This window comes from Pinus tabuliformis, chromosome 7 (genome assembly GCF_031772625.1).
Source record: "Pinus tabuliformis cultivar Carrire ecotype Pingquan chromosome 7, CPIR1, whole genome shotgun sequence".
Taxonomy (NCBI): domain Eukaryota; kingdom Viridiplantae; phylum Streptophyta; class Pinopsida; order Pinales; family Pinaceae; genus Pinus; species Pinus tabuliformis.
The window spans coordinates 710,781,584-710,808,860 of record NC_142293.1 but is presented as its reverse complement, the minus strand read 5'-3'; the positions used below and the strand labels follow the sequence as shown (position 1 = coordinate 710,808,860).

General features: G+C 36.4%; 1 protein-coding gene across 1 annotated transcript in view; it reads right to left on the bottom strand.

Moving 5' to 3' along the window:
- Positions 1 to 12,074: 12,074 nt before the first annotated feature.
- Positions 12,075 to 27,277, bottom strand: part of LOC149249490 (ras-related protein RABB1c-like) — a 167,368-nt gene continuing 152,165 nt past the window's right edge. The window contains exon 6 of the mRNA XM_089458709.1: positions 12,075 to 12,712. Coding sequence (XP_089314835.1) covers positions 12,614 to 12,712 — 99 coding nt within the window. The 3' untranslated portion in view covers positions 12,075 to 12,613. The remainder of the gene's footprint in view (positions 12,713 to 27,277) is intronic.

The window sequence follows — 27,277 nt, the reverse complement described above, 5'->3', positions numbered from 1 at the left end:
ATTGCAAATGAAAACAGAGACCAAGATGCACATTATGCAATATAATATTTCAGTTATATTGAAAATTATGCTAGGCTATGATCTCGTTTTTGTTAATAAGAACATAATATCTCAGTTCCAGAGTAATATAATGTAACTCCAAAATACTTATTATACCATATTATATATAAGCCGATATTTTTCTCTCCATTGTTGAAATATTAACTTGGATTCTCATTTGTTGTGAATTCTAGAATTGTGTTGTGTTAGGAAAAAAAAAAAGGAAGAAAAGAGTTGCATGTGTATCAATGTCTTCATTTTTGTATATGCTCAATTAAATGCTCTGTGTTAAAAGAAGGCACTACATGAGAATTGAGATATATGTGCTTTGGTTTTATTTTCCCGTACATCAAATCCTCCTTATTTTCCTATTTACATAATGGTTTTTCATGTTGTGTTCATTTCATAGTTAGTTTTTTTGTTCTTTTTTTTTAGCTATATAGTGTTGTGTTGCAGTTATATACAATTGCAAATTTATTGTGCAATGAATTAAGAAAATTTGTATCTCATTTATGTTTTCTTGTTTTTTTTGTCTCCTCTTAAAATGCATTTCAACTCAGAATTTTTTTTTTTGCAAATTTAACTATAATCTAGGCAAATTGTTGTTTTATTGATGCTAGATGCTTTGACTATGGTGCTCAATAGTTTTTTTTCTTGTTTTTCCCGAAACATAGATGGAAACCAATGTGCATAGTTACTACAGGGACTTGTTCTTTCAAAAAATTCTACAACCCAGTGTATCATTTTGTTAATAGGACCATAATATCTCAGTTGCACAATAACATCGTATAATTCCAAAAAAAAGTATTATACCATATTATATACATACACGTGTTTTTCTTTCCACTGTTGCAATATTAACTTGAATTCTCATTTTCTGTAAATTCTGAAATTGTGTTGTGTTAAAAAAAAATAACTACAAGTATCTCAATTGCTTAATTTATGTATATGTTCAATGAAATGTTCTGTGTCAAAAAAAAAAACCTCTACAGGAGCATTGAGACATTTTTGTTCTCTTTTTGTTCACATATATCAAATCTTCCAGAAAATTTATTTGTCTATTTGAGTGTTTTTTTTCAAGTTGTGTGATTTTGCTGATTGGCTTTCTTGTACACAAGTTTTTATTTCCTAAGCTATATGGCATTGGATTGCAGTTATATATAATTGCAAATTTATGATCTAATGAATTAGCAAAATGTACATCTTATTTATGTTTTCTAATTTTTTTGTATACTCTCATATTGCATATAAACTTGCAAAAAAATCCAAATTTAACTATAATGTAAGGAAATTGTTGGTTTCTAATCCTAAGTGCTATAATTATGGTGCCACATAATTTTTTGGCTTTTTGTCACCAGCGATAAATGGTAACGAGTGTGTGTGGTTTCTATAGCCACTTGTTTTTCCATTTCAAGCTATTTCGATTGTTATTTATCATGGCACATGTTAATATTTTTTTATATTTGGTTTGTGATAATGAATCCTTGGTTAATGGTGAAGAATATGTGTACTATTTGGAGTCAATGATCCATTTTTTGTAGCACAATTTCATTGCTATGAATAATAAATATATCAGTTATTTTGACCTTTGAACTCTTATGATAAATTTTTCATTGACCTATATAATCAATTTTACTTGGACATTATGACATATTTTACTCTCTCACTAGCATAGCGTTTTTCCTAACAATATTGTCTTAGGTATTTTGTGTATTTATTATTTAACATATGCAATTTAGTACTCCAGATATATTGTAAAAAAAGAGATTGAGAAATTTGTAAAATAATCTCTGAATCATTGGTGACGTGATTTCTTATTTTTTATCTCTCATGTCACTTTAGACTCTATGCTTTGACTGTAACAATAGGGAATCAGTATCATTGATAAAAATATCACTAAACTTCTATGTTTGGACTCACCTACTTCCGAAATATTGAAAGCCCTTGAATCATTGAATCAAGTGCTTTTAACCCTTTATTCATTAAGCATAGTAGAACTATGTCCAATGTTAATTCAGTTTCATTTAGCCCTGAATTTGAGGCAGAAACTGTTATTTCCATGAATACAAGAATCAACAAACATATGTCAGATGAGCATTTTAAAACAGAGTTACGGAGTGTAATAGAAAATGTGTCTACAATTTCTCTTCAGCCACCTGTTCTTCATGTTCCAATATTATCAATGAATCAATGAAATGAGTTCAATGACGATAAAAAAGAGTTTCCATACACTTCAAATAGTGGAATGAATGAGTGAACAGAAAAGCATAAATTTATGAATAAAGAGGTATGCATTTTTTAGGCACTTCTTACCTATTATTTAATATTGTTGGAAATTTTTATCAAATACACTTTGAGTACATTGATCTGACATTTGATGTACTCAGTACACCAATATTATGCATCCAGATACTCATGATACAATTAATAATGTAATCATTCTTGAAGCTGGAACTAGTCTCCATGCATTGTAGATTTTAATATTTTAATGTTAATATGATGATTAATCTCATCATGGATAATTTTCCCTATAATTTTGTGATTTTCAATCTTAGCATTTATTTTATCATGTGCTTTTGCAAATAATCCATTATGTTGGCTTTCTTATGGGTTGTGTATTATATTGTTTTTCTACTTGTAAAATGTTACAACTTGTCACATTGGACTACTGAATCCAGAAACTACAAAAAACAGGGATGATGTGAAATTGATTTCTAGGTAAACCAACAAATCATAAATAACATGTTTTACTCTTGTCCTTTTTGAACTTTTTTTACTTCACATTTATACTAAGTCTTTTTTTTCACAAAACAAATTAGGATCTATTGATTTTTGCACTAGATGTGCTTGGGCTCAATATTGATATCTAGTGAACTCTAACTATTGTTGTTGTAATAAAACAATAAAAAAGACAACATGCTTTCGTGAGCAAGGGAAAAATGTTCTTTGTCACATACTAATAAATCTATACATGGTTATGTTTGATGTGTTAAAGCTTATATTGTCTCAGCTGCCAACCTTGCAGGAGATTTCATGGCTTTCGAACACTGCAACCACCATGTGTTTTGGATACTCTTCCATTAGGCTCGCTCTTAGCATAACAAAATTTGTAGGTTTTCCTTTTTTTTCATATCTCTCTTTGTATTTTCTCATCCAATTTAACTAGAGCTATAGAGATGGTATTTTCTGACTGAGCTATGAATAAGAAACACATTGATTAACATAAAGTCAATCTAAGGATCCTTGGAAATAGATCTTTATATAACCCTAATCAAAGTACTTATTAATATTTTTTTGTTAACAAAGGACACAACGTATATCTTCCAATCATTGAGAAACATTCCATTTTCCTACTCGTTTTCCACAGTTCTAATTGAAATAGAGGAAAATGTTAACAGTACTATTTCCTTTCATGTACCTGGTCAATGTTCATAGATTTTGTCTTGTTGACTTTGGAATTATGCATTGTGCAGGATGCTCTCAAATCTCTGCCACCAGAGAGTAAACCAATGAAAAACATGATAACTATGATATTTGTGGCGATCTTAGTTATACTCTTCTCTGTTCAGAGATTCATAATCCAAAAAGTTTTTTTCTCATTTGTCCCTGCTATTTTGATATAGTTCTTATTCATTTCTTTCACGGGAGTATCACCAGACATGATACAAGCATCTTCAAGGCTTTTTATCCCAAAAATTTATTTGATTACTTTGGAAAAAAAACTAGAACAATCTTTAATTTTACTTGGAGGAATAGTTCTATGCATAACAGGTATGTAATATGGTTCGAGTTGCCTAAATAATTTTCTTGGAGATTATCAAACACAGTCTACATTAGTAACATTAACTATGAAACATGTAAACAATTATTTAGAAATTACCAAACGTAGTCTTCATTGCTAGCTTCAGGGAACTAGAATCCAAAAATTTATGTAGACATTTTCAAATCCAGTGTTTGTTGCTAATATTTAGTAAGTAGCACACAAGAACTCAAGCTAGAATTGCATATGAGTCATTTCTCATACTCATGTACTTAAGAGATTAGCATAAATTAATTGAACATAAAGAAATAAAAAGGATATGTGTTACCGATAGTGTTGTTTCTGATTCGAAATCAAAATTCAATGCTCATTCATTCCATGACCCATGTTCTGTAATTTTTTTATATGAAACATATAATTTAAAAATTCACGAAATAATTTGCATTCCTGTTATCAAGTTTACAGGAAGCATTTTCTTTTTTCCATCAAAAAATGAATAAAAACAAAATCCTTAAACATTTGTTTTCTTTTTTGAAGACGTAAGTCGGAAGTCGGATCTAAAAAGTTTTTGTAAAAAAAAGCATAACCTCCCGACTACTCGACCTTCCAACCACCCAACTACCAAGTCGGAGTGACTACAATTTTTTTTTTTATAAATAATCTGTCCGACTTCCCAACCTCAGCATTTCTCGACTGTGTAACTACCTGACCTAATGAAACCACCCAACTATGGTATAGTCGAGATTGCGATAGAATAAATGAATCATAAAAAAAATGCCCAATTGTCCGACCTCTTGACTGTGCGATCAACGCACAAAAAAAAATAATAATAGTAATAATAATAATAATAATAAATAAATAAAATCCCTTGATTTGTGTGCAGTGTGCTTTTTTATATACATATTCAAAATTTTGTGTTTCACATTCAATTGATTCTTTTTTAAGGCAATAATAAATTTCTTCGTGCTTTTTTTATTCAGAGAGAAAAAAAAAAACAAACAAACAAACAAACCAAAACCAAAACAAAACAACAACAACAATTCACCTTCTTATGAGAAATTAATGAACATGTTTAGTTGTGATCTTTACGTATTTTAGTTTTTATGTACATTACTAGTATAGTATTTAATACATAGCAAAGAACTTAAATACATAACATTGAATTCTAAAAATAAATAAATAATTAATTAATTAATAAATTTGTTATTGTATTTCATTAATATTAATTTACTAATTTATTACTATATCATATTAATTTTAATACAATAATTTATTAACATATTTCCATAATAAATTAATAAGATTAATATCTTGATATTAGGGTATTAATCCATTAATTCATTAAATACACTTCATTAATATAATAAATACTATATTACATTCTATAAATATTAATATATTAATATTATAGTGCAATGTTATTAACATAGTAATATTATCTATAATATTAATATACTATTAACAATATACTAATATATTAATATATTATTTAATTGTTTTATATTAATACATTAAGTAATATAATGTATTACTAATAATAGATTAATTCCTTAAACATTAATCTATTAGATATTTCCCACATTAATATTTATTAAGGCAAATACATTAATTATATAAACTAATATTATTAATAAATAAATAAACAAATACATAAATAAATTTAAATATATACCTATTCAATCACTAAATAAATAAATATATAAATTAATATACATATAAATTAATAAAGAAATAATTATTAATTAGTTAGTCATTTGTTAGCCGACACTAAAAGAAGACATCCAATATTTTTTCAATTAAATATTAATAGCTCCATAATTTCATGCTCTCTTTTCTCAAAACACAAATCACATTGCCCTGATGATGGACTCACTAAGCTAGTCCGAAACGTTGGTTTCAAACATTGTTCACAGGTTTGTCCACAAACAAAAATAAAATTTTAAGAGTTTAGAGTGTTTTTCCTGCATGTTGTTTTCCTAAATCCGGTTCGAACAAACGCTGAATTAAGGAAATATAGTACCAGTTTCAAAAAAAAATGTGTGACCAGAATATCATTTTACAAATTGTTGAATTCAATTTCAAATTTTAAATAAGGAGAACATGTATATACTGTGTTATTGTTCCCAGGTGATTAAATGCGAAAAAACCACTCGATCACTTGACTTCCCAAGCAATGGGAAAAAAGGGAAAATCTATAGCGGCAAAGAAACCAATGGAACAAATTAGAGAAAACATTAAGGGGATGGATGATCCACTAACAAAGCAACTCAACTTCAAAGTATTACTCATCTCAAATTCAACTTACCAAACACAAAAAGCAGGTACGGTGAGTTGGGAGGAGATATTGGATTGTTTGAGCAAAGAGAACGGTTAAAAAACACAACTATTGAAATAAAGAACAATCCGTTTGAAGCAATCATAGCAACAGAGTTACATAAAGTAGCAACTAGGGCCAGAATTTTTCCCTATTATGACATGGTTTCATGGATTCTCTCTCGAGTTGATATTAAAACCTGAACAATATCAAACCATCAAGAAATTTCCATAGCCTACTAGAAAGTTGAGGTCATATCGCCCAAATTTTAGGTTACAAAAAAAAAAAAAAAAAAAAAACTATTTTTTCAACTCATATTTTCAACTTATATCATTATGGGTTTACTCAAATTTTGAGCGGAAACACTCGTTGGATGAAGAATTTGATTCTTCATCCAAGGAGTACCCATGTTTCATACTTTCGATGGACCTTGCTACATGAAAAATGAGAAATACATGAAAAATGTGATTGCAATCACATTTTTTTCACTTATTTCTCATTTTTTGTGTAGTAGGGTCCATCGAAAGTATGCAAAGTGGGTACTCTTTGGATGAGGAATTAAATTGTGCATCCAACGAATACTCCCGCTTGAAATTTGAGTAAAACATTAGGGAGTTAGGTTGAAAATACGAGTTGAAAAAATAGTTTTACGATTTTATTATTTTTTAATCTTTTTACTTTTTTACTCCAAAAATGGTGAATCATCCCCCATGGTTGACATAATCATCTTGAATTATATTGGTTCTTATAAAATTTATTTTGGTTGTACATTTTTCTTAGCAGGCCCATTTTAGACCTCAAAATTCCCCTTTTTTCCATTATTTTTTCTTTTCTCAAAGTGCTTTGAGTTAACTGAGTTGGCCCTCACCTACCCCTTCGCATTCCTTGTATTCCATCATGACTAAATGATTGCATCCCACTTTCTCAAGTCCTCTTCACTTTTGTCCTGTCCTCCCCCCCATGTGCGGGTGTCTTGGTGGAAAAGTGAAGTTAATTGCTAGATAAGTTTGAGGTTGTTATGCTACTAATCTTGGATATAAAAATCCTTTCCTTCATACACTTGCAATGTTTTTCAAGCTAAAATAAGTTTCTAGGAAAGTTTTAAAGGATTGCATACCTGAGCCTTACCCTTGATGTGTTTTTGTATGTGATATTGAGGTTGTTGTTATGAATGTTGAAGTTGCCTTTGGTGGTCCTGAAGCTGCTACTAATGATCTTGAAGTTGCATGTGATAATCTGTTGGAGGTCCTCTAGGTTTTTTTGTTGTTTTTGTTGCTCTTCTCCTGATATGCTCTTGATGTGAGTGTTGTAGTTGATCATATATTATTTCTAAACAAAGGTAAGGTTGTTGTGCATGTCTTCTAAATTTGATTTCACCTTGACTGATGGTGTTCATGTGAGTGTGCAGGTGTTTCTCTCATGAAAGCGCTGCATTTGCTAGTGGAGTTCTTTTTTGAGGGTGATAAGTCCCTTCTTGGGTGCATACGAAGAAAAAAATATCATAGACTTATTTTGACTACACAGGTTGCTACATGGGGAGTTTCTTCCTATAGCAACCTTTTGATCCTTTCTTCTAGTCTTCAGTTGGCATGGTGGTGTTGAGGGGAGTGATTAAAAGACATGTAAACATGGTTGGATTCATGAGGAGGTAATGTGAAGAATGGAAAAATGGAGAACAATGCTCTCTGTGTGTTTTTTTAGGCAAGACAGAGTGAACATTTTGAGCAAGTTTAGGTGAAATGGAATGGATGAGTGATGAAAGTGGTGTTGGGGGACCTCTCTCAACCTTCCTTAAAGAATACATGACCTTTTTACCCCTTTGTCCAATTGGATCTGCCTCCTATAGCTTTTTCTCGACCATCCTGCAGCAATTCAAACCTTCCTGTAGCATTTCAGGACAGTGTTCTCTTAACAAAATTGTTTTATGATTCTCTCAAAGGGTAGACTTGATTGACCTGAAATTTTCTGAGCATGTTGCAATCATACTGATGCACCTCCCCAAAATACATCTTGGCCGATGGATGCACTAATCTCAGGAAAAAATAAAAATGTATGTAGGTGATGGAGGTCGATTTCTAGAAAATTCTGCACCAGAATTTGTTGAATTTGCTTGAGCATGTTACCATCATCCATATGCATCTCCCCATGAAACAGCTCGTAAAATGGATGCACGTTTTTCAAGATATGATAAAAACAATTTTCTACTATGTGTATTTTGGCTTCCTATAGCAAAACAAAGCCTTCCTATAGCATTTTAGGACAACGAGGAAAATGAATGAGAAAGACTTGGAAATGATGGGTGGATGTTGGAAATGTATGAAGGCAATGGATTGACATGGAATTGGTCCTTTTGGAGCATCTAAGCAAAGGAGGAGAAAGTCCAAGTTTGACTTCCTTTGACTAGATTTTTTATCAATTTTTTCATTTTGGTGCTAAAGTGTTCTTGTTGCTTGCAAAGGTTGGAGAGGACTTGCATTCATGAGAGAGAAATACATGGAGCAAACAATTTTTTTCTTTTCTTTTTTTCATCTTTTCTTTTAGGGCTATTAGCTGCCTCAACGAGGTTTTCAACTAGTAGGTCCGACTAGGCACCTCAAATGAGATTTTCACCTAGGATCTTTTCTTTTTCTATTTCTCTTTTTTCCAACCCATTGACCGCCTCATGGAGGTTTACAATCAATGAGTCAATCTCAAGCGCCTGAAAGGAGGTTTTCACCTGAGATTTTTTTCCCCTTATTTTTCATTTTTTTTCTTTTTCTATCATACTCTACTTGAAAAACAAAATCTCTTTCAAGTATAGGAATACTTCCAATGGAGTCATATGCACATCAAGACGGCAGATAAACTGATGTGTAGACTTGAAATATATGCTTTGACATGTACCTAAATTTCAGAGACCAAATGCTTTGACTTTGACAATATCAAGCATAGTTGAAGAAGAGTGTGTTGATGCAACTTAATGATTGTCTGGAACCATATTTCAATATAGTTGTGATGCCCCTAGTCCACTTGCTGATTTGGATCATCTTGGATGTCTTCTTCTTCCATGAAATTAAGATCTTCTTTTCGCTAATTATTATCTTGAAAACATAGAGGATCTAATGGTAAACATGATGTAACTTCCTCAATCTATGATTTTGATGTCTTCTCTCCATCAAGTGTAGTCCATGATCCTTTAGTCTTCTCATTTGAATCTTCTTTTTCTAAATGTTGTCCTTCAATGACATCAAGAGAATTTATTTTTTGCAATACTCTCCCTGAGGTAAGATGGATACCATTTAGATCAAGAGGAGATGTTTGGAAGTGTTGTACCTCATCATTGTAAGTGGGCTGAGTTACTTCCTTGTGTGGGTTTGGAAATGGTGGTATAGGTAGTGGAATGAAAGTGTACCTTTGAGATGGATGTGGTTGGGGTTGTGGTTGTGGTAGAGGTGGATGGTAGGGATAGAATGGAATTAGGTATGAGGATATTGAGGAAAATATTGAGGATATTGTGGATTTCTCTCATAAGTTCCTTGCCAACCTTGTTGCCAAGATTGGTTTTGGGGTTGAGATGGCCAAGGTTGCCAAGGAAAGGGTATGTTCCAATTACTTTGAAATTGTGAATTAGGCTCTTGCATCATACCAGGTTGATTAGGTTGCCATAGTCCTCTTGGAGCTACATAACATAGTTGTTTTGGTGATTGACTTGCTCCATTGTCCTCTTCGTAAACTTCCTTCAACCTTGGTAATGATGGGCAATATTTAACAGCATGTGATCCTACATGGACAACACAAATGTCAGCATCTTGTTTTTCCTCATCTTGCATTCTTGACATTTCTACTTGTTTGTTTAGATTGCTAAGAATTTCCATTTTAAAGTTATCAAACAAATTTCCAAGTTTAGCTTGACTTATCGATCTTGATGTTGATTTACTTACTCTTTCTCTTCCTCTTGATATGTATTTGTGTGTTTCACAAATTTCTTCAAATGATAATTGGTATACATCACCTCTACTTATGAGATCAAGGAGATCAATCCACTCATCCCTAATTGTTCTAAGTAAGAGGGTTTTTAGTGTGTTAGATCCTAAATGATTTAATTTTGTCCTTTTAACATTATACATGAACCTCTCTATTAGATCCTCAAAGCTCTCATCTTCTTTTTTATTCATTCTAAAGATTTCTTCTTTAAGATCAGGATCTTTATAGTTTTCTAGAAATATATTTTGCATATCATTCCATGATCGTCACCATCCTGTCACATCATCTCTGCTAGGCTCTTCCTCCACTTCCTCACATCTGTTCTTCACACGCTTCCCCTTCTAGCTCCCCCACCCCTCCGCTCCAAGCCTCTCTTGATTCCCAAGCTTCTATTTATTTCCCCATCACCCTTCTCCCTCCCATCATTCCCTCTACTCTCACTCCCGCCCCCTCTTCCTCCGCTCTCTGGTTCCTCTCGCTCCCCAACCCCTTTATTTCACTCATGGCCCCGAAGCGCAGTTCCATCCCTGCCTCCAATCAGGGGGGTGGGCGTAGTCACGCAGCCTCCCGATGGCATTCTCTGGGTTCGCCCCGCACTACTCATGCTGAGACCTTTGCGAGGCGCACAGCTTTGAAATACGCAGTGGCCGTTAACCCGGAAACTCAAGAGCACATCGCCAATCTGGAAGCCCAAGCTAATGTTCTTCGCAGAGAGGTTATGTCTGATGAAGTAGATGCAGACTTTGCCTGGATCCCTGATCTTGCCCTCACCAGAGCGCGCGAGAACCTTTATGCGTGCACCATAGAAACATGGTGGCAGATGAAAACAATCATGGGTCTTGCAATGCAGGAGCAGGAGGAGCGCACTAAGGCGCTTGAAACTAAGATTGACAGTCTTACTAAGAAGTTTGTTATCTATGTTGAAGCCGTCCACCATTGTCGTTTCATTACTCGGGACTCTCTGCAATACACCGTCATCAGGAAGAAATCGACGGCGAAAGTCCATTCTGCAGCTGAAGGCTCACCAAGTATCAAGAAAGAGATCGTTGGAGCCTCCTCCAGTCGTCTGAACACCACCGCGCCACAGGAGGGGAGTACTCAGGAGACTCCCATCAGCCTAGACGAAGACCCGGTCACCACCAACCAAGAATGACTTCGGCAAGCTCTTTTTTGTCTCTTTTCCCCCGCGGAGGCCTGACTGTTGCAGACTACTCAGTCTCGGAAATAAACACCCCAAGCCTAGTCTGTATAGCAACGACTATAATCTATACTCTCTTTTTTGAGTATGTTGTAAAAAGGGTTCCTGTTTGGTTCCTGAAAATTCTCTATTGTATCTACCATAGGCTACAAAACCCAATTTTTCCAAGGTTTCAATGTAAAAGGAGAAATACTGAAGCCAGATAGACTATTTTGTTGGTCCTTGTGTCAGGCTCTCTCCCCCGCACAAACCAACCAATGTAATTACTCACTTCTTTCAGTAGTATATTATATCTTATTCACGAAAGAAAAAGAACCAAAAAGAAAAAAACACAATTGCTACAAGTTGACCAAAAACACCCTAAATGCGCATCATATAGTCAATGGCACTTCCATCGTTTATTCATCTTCATTACATACAAATGATCATGCAAATAAAGTAATTTTATTGATTGGAGTTCTCATAAACATTCTACGATATCCGCCGAATATTATTTGTTATCCATGGACTCCAATATTAGTTGGACTTAGAGAAAATAAACAGCTACCTAGAAGGAAAAAAAAAAAACCGATTTTCTCTTATGCTTCAAACATCCATGTTTCCTATTTTAATCATGGCATAGAATTCATATTGCTAAGAATGAAACAGCACCATTAAAATACAATCATGAAGGCCAATGATCAATCACACTAAGGTTTTCCTTTTACTAAAAATTAAAACGCACCTTCCTAGAATACATCATATTGCATCCCACAGAAAGATACAATAAAGAGAGATCAATCCGACTGAACAAAAAAACAAGTCCAATCAAAATACCTGGTAAGTATATTTATTTGTTAAAAACCTACCATGTTCAAAGGGAAAATCTATGTCCTGTCAACTAGTTAACAACCCCACTGATTTCAGTATTCAAAAAGGCTATAGCAGGTTATGATCTCCTGACAACATGCTTTATAAACAATTAATGTCCACACCAAGATCAACCAATTTTCTAATGCTTCAAACATCCATGCTTCCTATTTTAGTCATCTCTTAGACTCCATATTGCTAAGAATGAAAGAGAAATATCAAAATACAATCATCAAGGCCAATGATCAATCACACTAAGATCAAAAAACCTGGTGAGTAAATCTACTTGTTAAGAATCTATCATGTTCAAAAGGAAAATCTATGTCCTGCAAACTAGTTAACACCACCACTGATCTTGGAATGTTCAAAAGGAAAATCTATGTCCTGCAAACTAGTTAACACCACCACTGATCTTGGAATTCAAAAAGGCTATAGCAGGCTATGATCTCCTGACAACATGTTCCATACATAATTAACGCCCACACCAAGATCAACTGCAACAACCACTGCTCTGAGGAGCTGTATAATCATTTCTAACTGATCCCGCTGTTCCAGCACCACCTCCATAGCCAACCTTGATCCCAGATGTCTGCAAATGACAGTAGTAAATTGAATATTAAAATAATTGGTTACAACTAAAGAAAGTCATGTATTTATTCAAAAACTTCATAAGCTTTAACAAGCCAGAATAACGAAGTAAATCATGTTGGCTACAGTCACAAATTATGTCATGTAATTGAGGAATATGACTTCCTAGTTAATGGAAAATGATAAAAAAACAAACTAGAGATACAGACACTCGGGTTTTTCAACTTGAACTGCATTTCATATTTGGCTAAACATATACACTCCAGCTTATTGGTCATATAAATGGGCATTTACTTTGATAAATCGTCATGTAATAAGATAAGATAATTTTATTGATGTCCGACGAGTGACCACAAAAGTAGTATCATTTGAGATTGCAATGCATTGCTCTTGTACTACTACAATCAGCCTAAGAGACAGTTTTGAAGAGATGTAGTTTAATTTTAGTTATGGTCAACAAAACATAAAGCATTGTGTATAATATGAAAACCTAGTCAAGGTTATGTGTATATGTGAGATGCATAGGCTTTGAGTGTTACGTAATTAACCACAAAGAAATAGAAATCCTTGCAACAACTGTATCTGTTTGTTTAAGCACGAGATTTTAGTTATGGTCAACAAACCATAAAGCATTGTGTATAATATGAAAACCTAGTCAAGGTTATGTGTATATGTGAGATGCATAGGCTTTGAGTGTTACGTAATTAACCACAAAGAAATAGAAATCCTTGCAACAACTGTATCTGTTTGTTTAAGCACGAGTGTGTGAGAATGGAGAGGGGAAGGTGCTTTAGTCACAATGTTTTTTCCTTGACATGTGATAAAGAACTCTTGAGAAGAAACATCCCAAGCGTCTAACTCATTTCCCTCTACTAACCTGTAAGGGTTGCGATATCTTGTGAAATAGATTAAATGTAGGCTACAACAAGTTGAGGAAACAAACTGTTGGAATTGTAACTAGGTTCAGTCTTCATAATGTATATTATCATTATGATTTTGTAAAAAGTCAAAAAGAATTTATTTAAGTCAAAAGAAAATTTGTTTTTGTCATGTCCCATTTGGACATTGAAAAAGAAAAGAAAAATTGAATTTTTGTAGTATATTTGTGTCCCCAAGTTGACCAAGTCAACCTGCCCAAGAGACATGTCCCTTCGCATGAACGAACAACTATAAATAGGGCCTATTCGCTCTCATCCACAAGCAGTTATAGATCAACAATATTTCTGAAGCATAAGCGAAGGTCTGAAGCACAAGTTCGGGTATCTGAGGCACTATTTCTCTATGGAATGTGAGTTTATGAGGATATAACTTTCTGTGGTTAGACGAGCTACCTGAGGCACAATACTTCCATGGAATGTGAGATTTCTGAGGCACAATTTTCTGTGGATATTCAAGCTATCTGTGGCACCCTTTCTCTGTGATGATGCCATCTAGTTGAAGGACTATATTCCTGTGGAATGCGAGCAATTTGAAGGATTGTATTTCTGTGAATGCAAGCTATTTGAAGGACTATATGTCTGTAGAATGCGAAGCTAGTTTCTGAAGACAATCTATCTCTGTGGGACGTGATATCTAAAGATAGGAATGTGGCATCTTGTGATACAACTTGTGGACAGAATTGTGGCAGAATTTGAGCTATTGATGGAGGGCTGACTTGGCACTTGGGTTACTAGTCAATTTGTTTATGACTTGGATTTCTCTTATTGACAAAAGATTCTATAAGGAAAGGATTGATGGGTTTTCCCCTTGTGGGTTTTGCCCTGGCCTCTGGCCTAATTTCTGGTGTCTTTTGTATCTTGTGCACTGTGATCTTTATTTATCTTGTACTTAAATGGTTAAATTGATAATTGCTTGATGAATGACAAAGAAGAACTAAAAAGGAACAATAAATATCTTCACAAGTATCATGATCAGAAATTCAACATTGTAATTGAATTCCAATTTCCAACATGGGATCAGAGCTAGGAATTAAATAGCAGTTTGAAACAAGATCTGAATTTGTCTCTGAGATCTAGCCAAGATTATGTAGGACGTGTTCACCTGTTGAAGAATCCGAGTTTGTGACAATACTTTTCTGTGGCTGGCAGCCAAATTCCTATTGGAAAAGAGACCTAGAACAGGCCTAACATTACCTCTGTTCTGCAAGGGACGAAATATCTCTGCTGTAGGAGAAGGACCGAGGATCCTGGTTTGTTGCTACAGGAAGGCAGTAAGGCCTGTTTTAGTGCAGGTTAGAGACTCAAGTAGACAGTGAAGGGATAATAGAAAAGAAGAGTTGCTACAGGCCTAGAGCAGGCCAAGATTAGGAAGGTCTCAATTCCAAGCACTATTCTGAGCTTAAGCCAAGATCCTCTGCAACATGATGCAGGTTCTTGTGGAAAGCAGCACTATGATACAAGCTAATAATTATTAATAACCTCTCCATGATGATGATCCGAGTTTTATTTGATGTTTTAGAATCTCATCTCATATGAAGAGTCAAGGAAGAAGCAGAAATCTCAGAGATTTTTCGTCTACAGGAGGAAGATTAGCATGGACCGAGTCTCACTGTTTATAAATCCAAAATTATTAAATAATGGAGATGACATAAGCACTAACGGAAAATTCTGGAAAAGGTCAAAAGAAGGTCTGAAAATGTCTTAAGGTATGTCTCAATAAGATCGAATAAGCTTCAGACAATATTTCAAACGGCTGAAGGTCTCAGAAGTTAATGATAGAGGTCGAGCTACTTCAAATGATCTCACACCTAATCCTGAATTCACATGTTTGAGGTCCGAAAGTCTCTGTATGTTGTCAAGACAATCCCAGTCAATTACTCCTAAGGGCCGAAGGCAAAAGTTCATCAAGGTCAAAAAGACTCAGTCATGATCTCAAGAAGAAGTCAAGAGGAAGTCTGAAATGTGAAGTTCGTTTGCAAGAAAGTCTCATAGAATGCTGAAGTATCAAAAACGCTTGTTATTACACATACTGATGATAATATTGGAAGGTCAAGTTCCTCCTCAAAATTGAAGGTTTAAAGAGAAACTTCCCAAGTTTGTAAGTTTGTAACCCATTCAAGGAATGAACCTTGTAAGAACATTTAAATATTAAGATACATTGAATGTACTGATGCTAATCTCACAGTAAACTTGTAAAGGAGAGGCTGAGTCCTCTTTCAAGATCTGCTCAGGCAAATTAAGTCATTTGCAGAACTCGAAATACAATGTTATTGATCTATTGCTATCAGAATTGATGTCATATACACTGCAGTGAGAAAAGAGATCAGATACTCAAGTCCAGAATGACGGAGTAAAGTCTAAGGACGAAAATATTGTTACTACATCAATTTTTGAGAAAATCAGAACTATTTGGTTCGAAAGAATTGAGGATAAATATTGATCAAGTCATCTTGAAATCGATTGATGAGAATGACAAAGTTCATCTCACGTGCAAAAATCAGACACTAGGGTTTTAACATTGATCTAGGGTTTGAAAACCCTAGCAATCCAAAAAGGGCTTGGGTAAGTGTATTCTAGGGTTTATGGACAAAACCCTATGTTTGACATTTCTGCTGAAAGTAAAAACCCTAACCCTAGCAAAGAAAGGAATGTCATCACAATGAGGATGAGGATGACGCAAAGATCAAGAGGGAGCTGACTTCCTTCTCAAAAGATATGTATTTTGTATCTCTTTTAATCATCAGTATTGTTGTTTTTATTAGTTAGTCTCTTGTCATTATGTCCTATGCTTAGTTGTAATTATTCTTCCATGACCTCCTAGTGTGGATTCCAGGTACATAGTAAAAGCTGCAAAAAGTTTTGTCAACCGATGAAAGAAATGGAAGGACATATCAAAAGCAAGAGGACATCCCTGAATATGGGAGGAGCAGACAGTTTGAAGTATGCCTTGTTTGTGCCTAAGAGAAATCAAGATTTAGCATGCAACAGACAGTAGCATGGAAGCAAGAAGGTTCTAGTAAGAGGGAGTGAATCATGATAACACAATTACTTCCGCTGGAAGAGTTGCCCCAGATTTTTGAAGAACAGGGAAAAGGAACCTCATGATTGAAGATCTCGTGATTGAAGAAGATCTCATGATTGAGGTTGGTTAACTAAGAGCAGATTGATTTCAATGATTTGTTTCTGACGTTAGGAATCTTGTGTCAGAGGAACACGTGTTGCCTTCAGAGGGAGCTTGAAGCATAATTTGACATGAAGGATCTTGGATTGATACACTACTTCTTGGGGCTTGAAGTTAAGCAGGAACCTAGTAAAATCTTCTTTGGATAGGAGAAGCATGTGAGCAAGATCCTCCAGAAGTTTATGATGGATTATAGACCTATGGCAACATCTATTAGCAGAAGTTGGAGAATTCTAATATTGTTGATCCATCATTGTACCAGTAGCTGTTTGGTTCTCTGATGCACTGATTTTGATTGGGCTGGCTATGCTGTTAACGTGAAGACGGTGCTAATATTTTCCACTTAAAATTGACTATGGTTCCTTGAGTGAGCAAGAAGCAGAATTGTGTTGCATTGGATATTGCAAAAGATATGACAGCTAAGCAATGAATTTGGTTCTGAAAAATGTTTGATGGAATGTTTGATGACGTGCTGGATTCGACCGTGATACTTTATAAAGATTGTCAGAGAACCTGGTTTTTCATGGAAGGTCAATGCGCTTTATGATTCAAGGGTATGGTGCAGATAGGAGCCGAAAAGCTACAACAAATCTCCACAGATGAACAGGTAGCTAATGTAAGGGAAGTATGAGTACTTTCAAGACAAGCTTAGGCTTGTGGATTACTCCTCCCATGTTGAGAGGGAGTGAGGTTGGACACCATGTTCTCTATGTCATGTACTGTGGCTAGGACTAACAAACATAAGTCAAGTATATGAACACGAATAAGGAGAATGGTGGATTTGATAAGCATCTTGGACAAACATTTTTGAGTCATGTATTGTGGCTGATTAGGATTAACACCCTAAGTCAAGTACATGGACTCAGTTAAAGAATGGTCTGGTGGACTGACATTTCCTTGTGATAAGTAGGAAATGGTTCTGTGGAGGACATACTCGGGTGAACCTAGGTGGAGTATGTACCTCGGAGAGGCAATATGGTGTCCTATTGAATGACTCCCAGCATTGTGCTCTGATTTAGTGGAGAGATAGAGCATAATAATTAGATATAATAATTAAAAAAATAAAAAATAAAAATAAAAATAAAAATAAAAAAATAAAAAAATAAAAAATAAAAAATAAAAATAAAAATAAAAAATAAAAAATAAAAATAATAATAATAATAAATAAATAAATTATAAAATAAATAAATTTAAACTCTAATTATATGTCGGCTAAGCATCTCATCTATATATATGTGAAGAAAAATTGAGAACAGTGTTTCAAATAATATTTCACATCCTGAAGATGAACCATCGTTGCTGGTTCGAAATGTCGATCGAAAAGGAAACCTAATGCGATGTATCCGGAAGATAATCTACACAATAGAGCATACTTGTCAAGGCCTTCGTAATTTTACAACGTTGGTTATGATGATATTATCATCAATGATGTTTATCAATCTAGATCCTTTCTTACATGAATATTTCAGCTTGAGAATATCCAGATGAGTCATTATGAATACCTCCCTAGTTAAGAGGGAGTGTTGGAATTGTAACTAGGTTCGGTCTTCATAATGTTTATTATCATTATGATTTTGTAAAAAATCAAAAAGAATTTATTTAAGTCAGAAGAAAATTTGCTTTTGTCATGTCTTGGACATTGAAAAAAAAAATCGAATTTTTACAGTATATTTGTGCCCCCAAGTTAGCCAAGTCAGCCCGCCCAAGAGACATGTCCCTTCGCATAGACAAACAACTATAAATAGGGCCTATTCGCTCTCCTCCACAAGCAGATTTGGATCAACAATATCTCTAAAGCATAAGCCAAGGTCTAAAACAAAAGTTTGGGTATCTCAGGTACTATTTCTCTATAGAATGTGAGTTTCTGAGGATATAACTTTTTGTGGTTAGACGAGCTACCTGAGGCACAAAACTTTTGTGGAATATGAGATTTCTAAGGCACAATTTTCTGTGGATATTCAAGCTATCTGTGGCACCCTTTCTTTGTGATGATTAGGTCAAAAACTTATAAATAGGAAAATAATTTGTTGGAGAGATAGATCTATTGGCACAAGTGACTAGGCATTTAGCAAAAGCAGGAGATCAAACTAACAGCAAGAGAGGGAAACGAACAAGTACAAGTCAAGTCTTAGGGGTAGCGACTAAGAAAGCAAGGAGGCTGAATTCCTGTTTGTACAAGTCAAAATTCCTTAGGGTCGTATAAGCTAAATAGCAATGTTCCACCAAGGTTCCGAGACGAGGGGGCGAGGGAGCGAGGGGGCGCAGGAGCGGCCTATGCAAAAGCTCCCCACCATTTTTTAGGAAACGTGGGGGAGCGTCAGGGTTTTAAAAAGTTATAAATATAAAATATAATTTATTAATTGAGTCCACTATGGCAATTGGGTTTGAATTGAAAAGCTGCAAAGTATGATCAATGATATGAATATCATTATCTAATATCATATAAATTTAAAATTCTAATCTATAATCATACATCATACATTATGATTAAAGTTTAAAGTTTAAACCATATTGATGTTCCACTTCCTACTATGAACATTGAATACTGAACAGTGAATATTCAATATTGACATAAAATTATAAAAGTCAAGTCTGATACATCATACATCAAGAGTCAAAATTTTCAAGAGTCAGTTGTGCGTGTGAGGGTGTGAGGTCTCAGCTGTGCGTGTGAAGTCTCAGGCTTCATTTGTGCGTGTGTGGGTGTGAGGTCTCAGCTTGCAGCTTTATAACATAATAAAACTGAAGTTTGAAACAATGAAACCCTACACTTAAGTGTTAAGAGCGTTAGTTTTAAGGTTAATTAAATTTTAGTTTTAAGTTAATTAAATTTTAGTTTTGTTTTAAAAATTAAAACGTGTTCTCGTCCCCCCTCGTCCCCTCACGACCCCCCTCGTCCCCCTTTTCGGAAACGCCCCCTCAGGAAAGGGAAACGACCCCCTAGCACGTCCCCCTGAGTTTCCTCATTTTTGGGAGTGTGGGGAAACGACCCCTACTCATCCCCAAGGCCCCGGAGCGTGGGGGAGCGAGGAAACTAGACCCCTGGGGGGGCGAGTCCCCATGGAACACTGCTAAATAGTACAAATTAGCAGGGTCAAACGAGGCCACTTTGAAAGGGTCGTATAGGTCATTTTGGCTAGGCCCTATATGCTAAATTTCTTTGTGGTCGTACAATGATTTAGTTGGATCAAGCAAGTTACACAGGGCTAAGTTGCTATTAAAGTTTCCTAAAGTGTACTCTTGTTGCAATCAAATTTTTCGAGTTGTATAAGAAGCCCAAATTTGTTGGTTTTCCCCACATTGGGGTTTCCATGGTAAAATTTGTGTCGAATAATTTTATGTGCTTGGTTTTGTGATTGTTTTATTTCTTATATGCATGCTAAGTTAGGAACCCAGTGTATTTCGTGTTATAAAATTCAGATCAAAAGGAATTTATTTATTTATGTTCTAGGTATATTTTATTGGACGTTAAAAGTTGATCTGGGTTTGAAAGAAAACTAACATGGTATCAGTGCAATAGTCTATGAGTACAAAACCAAGGTCGTTTCACACAGGTACCAACCCAAAGGAATTCATGCCTTTAGCAAACAAGTGATTCTAGGGTTTAATCCACCATGGCTACCAACATTCGACATGAAGACAGACTGAAAGCGTCATCGAACTATATTCATGGAGGGTTTGAATTACAGCCTTTCTCAAGGAAAATAAACTATGGAGCTTTGTCAACACCACAGTTGTTCCACCAGTTTCATATTCGATTGCCCTAGACCTGCATGAGGTGAAAGAAGAGAGGGCGCAAAGGATTATTTTGGATGGGGTTAAAGACCAGTAGATTCCACATATGTCTGAGAAGAAGACGACTAAAGAAATGTGGTATGCACTCACCAAGTTGTACCAGAGCAACTACTAGAGTTGAAAATTGGTACGAAGGGACCAACTACATAGAATAAGAATGTCCAAGGGTGAACGCATAGCTTCCGACTTGACCAAGATCACTCAGCTACAGGATGAAATGGCAGCTATAGGGGAGCTAATCCCTTAACTAAAACTAGTGCATAAGCCTTGAATGGTTTTATGAAACTGTGGGATGTGTTTGTGTAATGCATTGTGGGTCGAGAGCACCTTCCTATTGAAAAATTGAATAGCTGCAATGGGTATTTTCATTGGAAACTAAAGGAGATAAATCATATTTTTGACTTTGACCAAGTCAACCTCAACAAGATCAAGTCAGCCCACACGTGAAAAAACCACCCCTCGTGACTCGTATAAATATGGCATTGTTAGACTTCATTTGGACTATCTCATCACAAACAAGTTCAATCTGAAATTGTAGAGAGACATCACACGTGCGAAGGAGTTAAGGAGACAATTCTAACTAGTGTTGACCGTCTTCTTTGGATATGTTTTGACTTGCGTTGACTTGCATTGACCTAGGCTAGTTTGGTTCTATTTTGACAGAGTTCTTAACTATTGAAGGATGCCGAAAAATTGCAGATGCTCTTGAATTGGTTTGACCGAAATTTTGTCCTATTTCTGGCTCTTTGACTGCAGGGTTTGACTGAGGCATTTGACTGAATATTTCATGGATCCGTTGACTGAGGTTGGACTATCTTCCACAGGCCAAAATTCAATGCTATTATTGCAGACTTGAATTTGACCAAAATTTGACTTGCTCTCTCTTTGTTCACTGATTTTGACTTGGACAATTAGAGGTCAAATTTGGAATCTTGTTGAAATATTTTTGATGTAGTATTGATGAAAAGAATTTCTCTCATAAGGAAAGACTGGTTGGGTTTTCCCCTTGTGGGTTTTGCCTTGGTTGTGAGCCTAATTTTGGTGTCTCTAGTCTCCTGTCTTTACTACTGTTCATTGTGATCTCTATACTGCTCTATCGATGAAATGAATGGTTTAAGTCTTTCGCGTATAGCTACTTAATGATTGGAATATAAAAAGAAGATGAGTTATATCATTAGAAGTAGTTATCAATTGTGAAAAACTATACTAGTCTTGTGTACACTAGTAAAATCAGCATGGTATCAAAGCTTTGGTGAAAGGAAAGACTTGTGAGATCACCTTGAAGAGCATTGAAAGCACCTTGAAGAATCTCGAAATTTGTGACTTTGGTTGGTCATTATTGATTTGGTGTAGCATCGGATGTGCTCTAAGCCTCAAATTTTGCAAGGAGGCTTGGGCACATGTATTGTAAAGAACCCAGAAAGCGTTTTGGGAAATTCCATCCAGAAGTGATTTTATTAAAATAATTAATATTTTTAATGGGGTCCCTAAGTCTAAACTTAGGAAAATTAAAATATTAATGGGTATTAATCTAATCAGGGGTGAAACTTCTAGAAAAAGACACAAATCAAGCCAAAACGATCTGAGCCTTTGATTATGATTTAATCTAAGTCGTTGGTTGTCCAACAGAGAAATATAAGAAGGGGCTTGAGGGTCATTTGGAAAACACACTGAGAGATCAAGGAAATTGATTTTTTTGACGTGAGAAATTCTCAGGAGGAAAATTTGATTCATGAGATTTCTTGCAGCAGAGGGGCAGTGAGAATCTGGAAGAAGGAATTTCCGGAGAGTACGAGGCAGAGGGAGAACACAAAGACGTCTAGAGGAAGGCTGACGTTGGCCCACAGAGTGCTGACGCAGAGGCAACGCAGTCCTTGAGCGGAAGTCGAGTTTCCTGCTAAGGGAAGTCGAAATTTGGTCGTCGGAAGCCAGGGTGTGAGTCCAGGAGGTAGAAGGTCGATTTCTCAGCGAGCAGAGGATGCAGAAGAGAGGCAGCGTAATACCCAGGACGGGTGATGCAGAAACAGCCCAGAGTGACGCAGTTTTGCACAAAGGCCACGCAGAGGGTGACGCAGAGCCTCCAGAGCAGCAAGATTAGTCACTGATTCTCCAATGACTGGGTGAGATCATTTCACCAGTCTTTTGTTCGGTATTCTCTCTATATCGGATTGCTAGTTGAGCATCCTAGAATTGTACTCAGATTTTCTCTTGCATAATAATAAAACCCTTAGAGTTGTTGCACCGGTTTTCCCGCATTGGGTTTTCCGGGGATTATTGTCCAAAAATAACTGTGTCCTATGTGTTTCTATTTTCCTTGCTTAATTTCTATGTTTCAAAATCATATTTAATTGGCATAGGTTGCTTCAGTAATTTACTTCAATGTTTCAAGAAGAAATCTGAAATAAGCTTGTAATGTAGTTTACAATCTAGGTGAAGTAGATTCAGTTGGTTGCAATAGGATTCCTGAGATTGTTATATCTAGGAATTTTCACATGCTATCAGAATTGTCGATGTGAAACAGGAAAGAACAGATCTAGCATTGAAGCAAGGCCCAACTTGTTGCAGCAAGCAGCAGTTCGAATCCCCTGAGGGATTGCGCAGTTCTAGCCAGGAGGGTTGTATTTTCGTGGGTGTCTCTCTCTGAGTGAGCCGATAGAGAGGTAAAACTGTCGGATCGAGAATTTGCCAAGGCAGAGGGAGCTACGTAGAGCCATGCAGAGCTAGAGGGACGCAGTTTGCTGCAAGCTAGTGTCGGGCAGTAAATAAATAAATAAAACCTGTCAGAAGGAAGAAACAAATCGCAGAGTGAGGGAATACTTCCTCAGTGATTCCATGCAGAGGAAATCAATATTTCTTAATTGCTGAGCAGAGGAGCAGCAACTTACCAGCTCCATCAGGGAGTGCGTAAGGCAACCTTGGAGCTACATAGTAGGGAGAAAGAGGGAGTTGTTCGACATTTTTCGGAAGATATGGCAACCAGTAGCTTGAGGGATCAGAACAGGTTGGACGGGGCTTCCAACTATGCCATCTGGAAGGCTAGAATGTCTTTCCTTCTAGATGAGCATGCACTCAAGACGTATGTTGATAATGTGGTTGCTGAACCTACAGATGTAGATCCGCTAAAGAAGTACAAGGCTGAGATGTCAAAGGCCAAAAGGATGGTCCTGGATGGAGTCAAGGATCACATGGTGTGCCACGTTGCTAGCAAAGAAACTGTTAAGGAGATGTGGGATGCCTTGGCCACATTGTATCAGGGATCTTCTGAGCAGCAGAAGATGTACTTAGAACAGAAGTTGAGATCTGCTCAAATGCAGAAGGGAGAACGTGTGGATCCATTCCTCACAAAACTAAAGGAGACCTGTGATGAGTTGTCAGTTGCAGGACACACACCTCAAGATTCAGAGTTAGTGAGACTGGCTCTAAATTCCGTCTCAAATGAATGGCAAGTCTTTGTCCAGAGTATCCTGGGTAGAGCAGCATTGCCAAATTGGGACGAGATGTGGGCAGCTCTGAAACAAGAAGAGCTGAGGAGAGACCTGCTCAAAGTCAAACTTGACAAGAGCAGCAACAGCAGTGGGTCGAAGCCCAAAGTAGAGGAGGAGGATAACGCAGCCCTTGCATCGTAGGGACAGCAGGGGCAACAGAGACAAAAGAAGGACGTCTCCAAGATGAAGTGCTTCAGATGTGGCAAGATGGGTCACTATGCATCCCAGTGTCCTTCGAAGAAAAAGGGCAAGGATGAGAAGCATGATCCTAAGGTTGCAGCCGCAAAAATCGAACAAGAGGAGTTAGCCATGACAGCCAAGATACCTCCAGGAGGGAGGTGGGCTGATATAGAACTTTAGTTCGATAGAGCTACAGATGGGTAGGATCCCTGAGGAGCCCACCTCTTGGATCATCACCTTGCTACGGGAGCCCATGATTAGTAGTAGCGAGATGGAGGAGTTTTCAGTTGGTGCCATGGTGTGTTGATTCGACAGATGCAGTGTTTAGCAGCACAGAATATGAGCAGCGCAAAGCAGAGAGGCAACAGTGCGAGGAGGCACAGTGCACAGCTTCAGCAGCGCAGTGGCTTCAGAAGAGAGCGTGGGACTAGCAGCAATCTCTATTTCAGCACCGAGGTGTATCCACTGGAATACTTGTCCAATTTTCAGTGTTTTCAGTTGCTTCTCTCAGCAACTGAGTTGCAGTACGGATGCAATGTTAGCAGTGGCAGTGCTAGCAGCGTAGCAGATGCAGCATTTGAGAAGGAGTTGTAGTACAGATGTAGCATTGGCAGTGGCAGTGTCAAAGGAAGCTGTACAGTAGCAACAGCAATGCAATAGTTGGTGGACAACATGTTAGACATCAGTAGCGCAGAGGAGGATGCTTCAGAGTCAGAGCAGTGTACAATAGCAGTGTATTGTTAGAGCACATTCCTCGCTAAGAGGGAGTGTTGATTTGGAGTAGCATCGGATGTGCTCTAAGCCTCAAATTTTGCAGGGACACTTGGGCACATGTATTCCAAAGAACCCAGAAAGAGTTTTGGGAAATTCCATCCAAAAGTGACTTTAATAAAATAATTAATATTTTTAATGGGGTCCCTAAGTCTAAACTTAGGAAAATTAAAATATTAATGGGTATTAATCTAATCAGGGGTGAAACTTCTAGAAAAAGACATGGATCAAGCCAAAACAATCTGAGCCATTGATTATGATTTAATCTAGGTCGTTGGTTGTCCAACAAGAAGATATAAGAAGGGGCTTGAGGGTCATTTGGAAAACACACTGAGAGATCAAGGAAATCGATTTTTCTGAAGTGAGAATTTCTCAGGAGGAAAATTTGATTTAAGAGATTTCTTGCAACAGAGGGGCAGTGAGAATCTGGAAGAAGAAATTTTCAGAGAGTACAAGGCAGAGGGAGAACAGAAAGACGTCTAGACGAAGGCTAACACTGGCCCATGCAGCGCTGATGCAAAGGCATCGCAGTCCTTGAGGTGAAGTCAAGTTTCCTGCTGAGGGAAGTTGAAATTCAGTTGTCAAAAGTCGGGGTGTCAGTCCAGGAGGCGAAAGGTCGATTTCTCAACTAGCAGAGGATCCAAAGGAGAGGCAGTGTAATACCCAGGAGGGGAGACGCAAAAACTGCCCAGAGTGACACAGTTCTGCGCAGAGGGTGACGCAGAGCCTCCAGAGCAGCAGGAGCAGTCATTGATTCTCCAATGACAGGGTGAGATCATTTCACCAGTATTTTGTTAAGTATTCTCTCTATATCGGATTGCTAGTTGAGCATCCTAGAATTGTACTCAGATTTTCTCTTGCATAATAATAAAACCCTCAAAGCTGCTGCACTGGTTTTCCCACATTGGGATTTTCCGGGGACTGGTGTCCAAAAATCACTGTGTCCTATGTGTTTCTATTTTCCTTGCTCAGTTTCTATGTTTCAAAATCATATTTAATTGGTGCAGGTTGCTTCAGTAATTTACTTCAATGTTTCAAGAAGAAATCTGAAATAAGCTTGTAATGTAATTTACAATCTAGGTGAAGTAGATTCAGTTGGTTGCAATAGGATTCCTAAGATTGTTAGATCTAGGAATTTTCATAGTCATCTTCATCTTCATCATGAATTCCTTCACAACGACAAAGAACAAGTTTGAAGGAGCTACTAATTACAGGGCATGGAAGGCCAGGATTGATCTAGTTCTTGCAAGGCATAAAGTTTTGGGCATTGTTACAGGTAAATTTATTGAACCAGCTGATCAAGCAGGGAAAGAAAAGTTTCAAGAAGATGACATCTTGGCAAGAAACATCATTATAGAATCTGTTAGGGATAATCTAATTCCCTATATTGTTTTTCACCAAACATCCAAGGGGATGTATGATGCCATCACTAGTTTGTACACAATCAACAACATCAATCAATCTATAAACTTAAGGGGTCAACTTTGCAATATCAAGATGACAAAGAATGATACAGTGGCTTCCTATTTTGTAAAGATATCTCAAATAAGAGATCAACTCAAGGCCAATGGACAAGAAGTATCTGAAAAAGAATTGGTAGTTGTGGCTTTGGGTGGTGTTTACCACTTTGTGTCAACTACCCTATAGTAGTACACATTTTTTGAGAGCATTCCATCATGTTCGAGCAGTTAGATATCCAGTGATCATCATCATCTTTCAACAATTTTGTCAAAGTTGTTAATCCAAATTCTGCAACCCTGTGGGCCATCATTGTAAAAATGGTTCAAGCATGTTTATAAAGCCATGTAAAAGACCTAGGTAAGCTTAAGATTTTTAGCAAAGAGTTTCACTCTAGGGATTTTTTTATCCTCCGCCAATTATTCGCATTATATAAACTCTTATAATTGGCAGAGTTTTTCTCCCAAGTATACCCCAAATCTAGAGTGGGGCTCGATGGTGATGTCTTAGGTGAGTCCTAGTGTATAGAGTCGATGTAAACCATCATGCTAGATCATGTCTTAAGTCTTGTAGAATTTGGTTAAGTCTAAGTGTCTAATTTTAATTATTAAAATTTTCCACTCGTCGGGATTTTAATAATTATTTTGATGTAAATTGTAAAATGTAATAGTTGAGGGGTTAAAGTATTCATAACTAGCATTTGCACCAGATGTTGCAAAGGAAACGTCGTAAGGCATAAATTGAAGAATGCAAATATT